This window comes from Camellia sinensis, chromosome 9 (assembly GCF_055761805.1).
Source record: "Camellia sinensis isolate YWXY chromosome 9, ASM5576180v1, whole genome shotgun sequence".
In the NCBI taxonomy this organism is placed as follows: Eukaryota; Viridiplantae; Streptophyta; class Magnoliopsida; order Ericales; family Theaceae; genus Camellia; species Camellia sinensis.
Genome location: NC_138969.1, coordinates 53,865,336 through 53,872,124, shown reverse-complemented (window position 1 = coordinate 53,872,124; position 6,789 = coordinate 53,865,336). Strand labels below are relative to the sequence as shown.

The 6,789-nt window shown below is 36.4% G+C and overlaps 1 protein-coding gene across 1 annotated transcript; it reads left to right on the top strand.

The window, feature by feature from the left end:
* The first annotated feature begins 2,436 nt into the window (after positions 1 to 2,436).
* On the top strand, positions 2,437 to 5,768 carry LOC145799422 (uncharacterized). The gene is made up of 7 exons (XM_082889004.1): positions 2,437 to 2,479; positions 2,564 to 3,605; positions 3,849 to 3,984; positions 4,244 to 4,554; positions 4,705 to 4,872; positions 4,963 to 5,247; positions 5,591 to 5,768. The coding sequence occupies exons 1-7, from the start codon at positions 2,437 to 2,439 to the stop codon at positions 5,766 to 5,768; spliced, it is 2,163 nt and encodes a 720-aa protein (XP_082745130.1).
* The last annotated feature ends 1,021 nt before the right edge of the window (positions 5,769 to 6,789 follow it).

Genomic DNA, 6,789 nt, shown 5'->3' with positions numbered 1-6,789 from the left:
GGAAAAATAATTCAGTTTGTATTATCTTGCTTTGAATTTAAAGGTAAATAACTGGACGAAAACTGTGAAAATCGGGAGTTAAGGTTTAGAGCGATTAATCTAAAATTTGAGTGTTAAATAATTAAATACTAGAGTGTTAGAAATGATTTTGAAGCTTCCAAGGTCGATTAGGGTTTGTATGGGTTCGTCTGTGATACGTTTTCGGTTCTAGGGTTTAGTTTGCGAATAATCAACGAACTAGGGGCTTTATTATAATAACTCAAAATTTAGGGACCTAATAAGGTTTACAAAAGTCAGGGGTCTCGCAGTCACCCTTGATCATGCATGATAGGGTGGTGGTTGTTTTGGTCTTGTTTGTGCACTCATTAACCCTGCACAAGCTTGGTTCTCTAGCCATCATGCATTGAAAATGCTTGGTTAATGGTTCGAAGGCCAAGAGTTACCCTCCTTTGAGTTGGTATGGTGATAAGTAGGGCAACAGTACACACATTCCTTGAAAATACATTGTTTTGCCTGTGTTTGCTCTATGTTGTAGCAAAAGAAGAAGTCCACGGAAGGGGTGGCCGACCGGCCAGAATTAGTGGCCGACGGCCACTTGAAGTGGCCAATCGGCCAGTTGTAGTAACCGACAGCCACTTTTTGTAGCTGGGCGGCCACCAATGAATTTTTGCACAAATGTGCTCTTGAGTTGGAGTAGAGGCATTCTGGGAGTTAGTACAAATTTCAGTGATCAAACGAGTGCAAACAGGGGCATTCGATGACAAGGCAATGGCATTTTCGGGTGGAGCAACCAAGCATGCATGCGTCCCTTGCCCTCGAGGCCATTTAGTCGCTTTTGTTAGCTTAGAATAAGTTAACTATTTCATTCATACAAGTGTTGTAATTAATTAGTTTAATTTGGTTTGTAATATTTAGCTAGCTGGGAATAGTTAGTTAATTGATTTCAATTGTTGTAATAATTAGTTAACTAGAATAGTTAATTAGTTCTGATTTGTAATAGTTAGCATAATTAGCGTATCTAGTTAGCTTATTCATTCGGACCCTCCTTCGCGAGGGCATAATGTTGTAATAAGTGTGTGTGCGTGTGTGCATGTCTTCCAACCCCACGTCTTTCTCCATTTTATTTAATCGCTTTCGATGGTTAGATTAGGGACATTTTCAATTAGCATACCTTATGCTCGCATGTTTGCATCCATTCATTTGTCTTGCATGCACCGAGGCTCGGCGCATCATTCAAACTGCATTGCAATTTCAATAATTTTTTGAATACGTGTTTCAAAGCATGTTATCAAATTGTATCATATGCCATATTAGTATCCGAGCCTATTAATTTCATATTACATGCATTCCATTAGACACTTAACATCGTTAGGATCATGCATCTTTCTAACTAGTTTTTGTTTTGGCTTGGAGTACTTGGTGAGTTTTATGCCGTAGCATGCTTGCATGAGTGCGATTGCCATATTGCCATGATAGCATGATTGCCATGAGCCTATTTGCTTAAATGCTAAACTGCATGAATGCCTGTGGATAAAGGCTTTGTTGTTTGAATTGGAATGATTCAATAAATGCGCGTTTTAAGCCCACTTTGTTGAGTGGCAAAATCATGTTTTAAGCCCACTTGAGGTGGCAAATCCGCAAATTTTTAAGCCCACTTGAGGGTGGAAAATTCAAACCATTTTCTAAAACAAGCATAAGTTGAGTTGTTCCAATTCTCGCGATTTTAGTCTATACTTGCTTGTGTGCGTCACATTGTAAAACTAATAGAATAACCGGAATAAGAACACATTAGATTTATAAAATAACATATCATGGTTAGTAGAGGCCGATGCTTTGATCGGGCGAGCGGGGGTGCTCATTTCAGGACCTTCCCCCCTCGTACCCAAGTTCCCAAGCCGAGGCAACTTTGGTGATGACGGACACGTGGCCTTTGGCACGAGTCAGGTTTCCTAAATTTTCCCAAAACAACATATTTAGGTAGCAACTCTGTAATCTGGCAAAGCAGTCCAATTTTGGCATTATTTGATTTAAAATCAATTTTCCAAAAAGTTGTACCGGATTGGACTCTTTGGTGTTTATCAGTTTCACATTGCACTTGTGAGACTAGATTCAGAACCATGATAGGAGTCCAAACTGTAAGGCCAATTCGAGCTCTCCGAAAGGGGGCGCGAAAAAGTCGAGCTACAATGTGTCTTTATATGAAATTTATATTTGCTCAATTCATTTCTTAATCAATTTTAATTTTTTTTAAGTAAATCATTGAGTTAATTTGATTATTTGATTTTAAAAAAAGTCAATTAATGGTGTTTGATTACAATTATAGATTCTACATTATTTGAAACTCTAAAATACCATCTTAGTGTATTTGCTAATCATTTTGAGCATTGATGCATGTAACTAATGTTAGTAGTTTTTGGGGATGCAATTTGTTAGCAAATGGAAAGTTCAAGATGGACAAAACACGGGTACAATTTCCAAGGTTTATTTCTAAACACAACCATAAATATGCTTTCAAATGTTAAGTTACTTATTTTTTTAGGATGGAATTAATAATATTTTGAAGTTTTCAGAGTATCGAATGAGTATGTGGATGGAGCGAGAAAATTTGTCAGCGTGGCTAAGACAAATTCAGGGAATCCTGATATGATCATATGCCCTAGTGGAAGGTGTCGAAACCTATCACAACAATATTGTGATACTATTTTCGAGCATTTGGTCATGGTAGGGATGGATCCTAAATATACGTCATGGGTTCTTCATGGAGAACGACTAAGTGAATCTATAGAAGTTCAAGGCAATGTTGAAATTCCCGAGACATATAGGCTATGTAGAGTTGTTTATGCACACGGTAATTGTTCGCAACCTACAAATGAAAGTAGAGAGAGGGAGTTAACACGCGCATTAGAAGATGCTGAAACTCCTTTATATCTAGGTTGTACAAAGTACACTAAGTTCTCAGCAATTGTTGCTTTATATAAGCATAAAGCTGTGCATGGGGCATCTGATAAGAGTTTTGATGAAAATTTGATATTAGTGTCTGACATGCTACCAGAAGGTAACACACTTGTGCAATCTATATATTCAGCAAAGAAGGTTCTTAAAGCATTTGATCTTGGGTATGACAAAATACATGCCCGTGTCCATGATTGTTATTTATTTAGAAAATATTTACAGCATATGGAGGCATGCCCGAAATGCAACTGTTCACGTTGGAAAGTAGACAAGCGAACTAAGAAGATTAAAAAGGGGGTTCCAGCGAAGATGTTGCGTTATTTTCCCATAATTCCAAGATTTAGAAGAATGTTCAGGTCACAAGAAAAAGCAGAACAATTAGCTTGGCATTCCACTCACAAAAGTCGAGATGGAAAGATGCGACATCCAGTTGATTCATTGGCATGGGATGCAATTGATCACAAGTGGTCCTTTTTTGCATCGAATCCACGAAACCTTCGACTTGGTCTTGCAACAGATGGATTCAATGCCTTTGTAAATCTTAGCTCAACGTACAATTGTTGGCCAGTGATGTTAGTGACTTATAATCTTCCTCCATGGTTATGTATGGCAAAAGAAAATATAATGTTGACATTACTTATACCAGGACCAATGTAACCAGGGAATGACATAGATGTGTATCTGCAGCCACTTATAGAAGACCTACAATAATTATGGATTAATGGTGTGGAGGTCTATGATGGTGCCATCAAGTCTATGTTTAATTTGAAGGCTATGTTGATGTGGACAATAAATGATTTTCCAGCTTACGGGAACTTAGCTGGATATCCCACAAAAGGGAAAGTCGCATGTCCTATATGTAGCATTAACACATGCTCGCAATGGTTGAATCACAGTAAGAAGATAGTGTACATGGGCTATAGGCGATTTCTATCTCCGGATCATCCATTTCGAATGAAAGGAAGTTGGTTTGATGGAAAGCAAGAACTTGGGGGGAAGCCTAAACCATTGAGTGAATCTGATGTGTTACATGTAGTAAGGGACATTGAAACTAATTAGGGAAAATCTACAAAGGAAAGGAAAAGAAAAAGGGCCCGGACCAAAAAGAAAAATGACCAAAAAGAATCAGATTGCGTCCAACCATGGAAGAAAAAGTCCACATTTTTCAATCTACCATATTGGGATGTAAGTCCTTGGAAAGTAGGATTTCATATTCTTTTATCTATTGTTAGTCTCAGTTAAACTTTTCCTTCTAATTTTTTAAATAATAAATCTTTTGTTGATGTTACAGGCATTGCTTTTACATCATAACTTGGATGTGATGCACATCAAGAAAAAATTTTGTGAAAGCATTTTATGCACACTTTTAAATGTTAAGGGGAAATTGAAGGGTGGTCTTAAGGCTTGCAAAGATTTGGTAGAAATGAAAATTAGAAGTGAATTGCATGCAGACGATAAAGGATCCCATTTTTACTTGCCACCAACATCACGTACACTTTCAAAAGATGAGAATAAGATTTTTTGTTCTAGGCTACAAGATTTGAAGTTGCCTGATGGTTATAGCTCAAATATTGCTAATTGTGTTTCATTACAAGAGTGCAAGTTAGTTGGACTTAAGTCACATGATTGTCACGTCCTGTTTCAACAATTGTTGTCAGTTGCATTAAGAGGACTTTTGCCAAAAGGACCAGGGAATGAAATATTCTGAATGTGCTCTTTTTTCAATCAGTTATGTCAATGGGTAATTGATAGGAATAAGATAGAACAACTTGAAAATGATGTTGCTCAGACATTGTGTATGTTAGAAAGCTTCTTCCCTCCACCATTTTTTGATATTATGGTACACTTAACAATTCATATAGGGCGAGAAGCTTGCATATATGGACCAGTGCAATTTCGTTGGCTATACCCATTTGAAAGGTCCTATATCATACTTTAAATATAAGTATTGTTTTATCTCTACCAGAAATAAACTTCTAAATTGTTAAGCTGAATTTTATTGTTGTTTAGATACACGAAGATACTCAAAGGTTATGTTGAAAATCGTGCAAGACCTGAGGGATGCATAGCAGAATGCTATCTAGTTGAAGAGTGTATGCAATTTTGTAGTGGTTATATGAAGAAAGCAGCTGAAATTGGTGCTCGACATATTTGCAATATAGAGATTGAAAGTGAGACAATACTAGAAGGACGCCCAATTACTTCAGGAAAATCAATCGTGATACTAGATGATGTGTTGCAAATTGCTCATCAATGTGTGTTGATAAACAGTGCAGAAGTCCAACCTTATCTACAGTAAGTATGATGAGTTAAATATTTCTTTGGAATTGACTATTCAAAGAATGTTGGGTTCTTACCATTTTGCTTTCTTATTAGGATGCATGAGGAGGAGCTTAAGCGTTATGATAGGCATTTATTGAGGGATGCTTCACTACTACATTCTAGACAAATGGATACTTTTTGTCAATAGTTGAAAGAGAATGTCAATTCTTGTGATAGTGATGTGTCGAATACATTGAAATGGCTTGCAGCTGGCCCAAGAAATGATTGAATGTCATACTTGGGTTATGTCATTAATGGCCATCGCTTTCATACAACCAAAAAAAGTGTTTTATTTAAGAGACAATGACACATCCAGTTGGGAAGTTGTACTTAAAGCACCTCGAAGAGGTTTTCATGACTTTAAAATGTATGATGATGATGCTTACATTCCGTGTGAACATGTGGATATAGGTAGGCTTAAAATGGTTAATAATGATGAAGATGAGTGCTATGTAAGGACTGATTACGAGGGTGTGGAAATGTTGCTTGATTAATGAGTTACTCTTCTTGTTTTGTTGACCTAGTAATGAAGTAAAATAAAATTATAAGTACTTGTGTTCTATTGTTATTGATGTTTAAGAATCACTTTTTCACTATGTGATATTTGTGGTATGTATGATTTTTTTTCCCCTTTTACAAAACACTTTCACATACTTGTATCTCATATAAAAAATATTACTCGATTTGGTTTTATTCTATCATTTTTGTAGGTGGAATTCTTTTCTAAGGATTTAGTAATTGAAGTTTCCAACCAACAATGTGTGCAGAGGTAACTTTCAAACTAGTGTTTTTTTTTCTAATTTATTTATTTTGGGTACACATTTTTAACCAATTATTGGTTGCCTTGTCTTTATTTTTTCATGTGTCATAAAGAGTTCTAAAAAGGCAGAAAAAAGACATAGGAAAGAGCAAGAAGCTATAGCTCTGCCACAATGGATAATAGAAGTGATGGACCCATTAGAATTTCAGATGTAGGTTCCAATACTCGACAAATTGAATCACCAAATGCAGATGGAGTCGTTGACTCTGGTCAAGAACTAAAGAAGAAAGTTAGGGGGCCGTCAAAGTTAAAGATGCATGGCAAAGGCAAACAAAAGTGTGAAGAGATTGACTTCAATGAAAGGAACCAACCAATAGGACAAGAATCAGTGCACTTATTAACCTTAGAAAGGATCTTAGCTCGGGAAATGGTGCCAATTAATATAGATTATTGACATGAAGTTCCAGATGAGATTAAGGATAAGTTATGGGCTAGTGGGAAGGTAGTATGTTTATCTAGTTAATTTTTATACAACAATTCATTATTTTCCCCTCCTCTAATAGTACATGTTTGCTTATATGGAAATGCAACTTAGATATAATATACATAATATCCACAAGATACGTGTAATGCAAAAGTTCACAAAATTGTGGCGCAATTACAAGTCTGAACTATCGAGAAAAGTAAGAACTCTCGCTACAGAAGGTAAAGGTCATTTAGCACGTAATATTGCCCTCACCAAACCTGAGAAGATT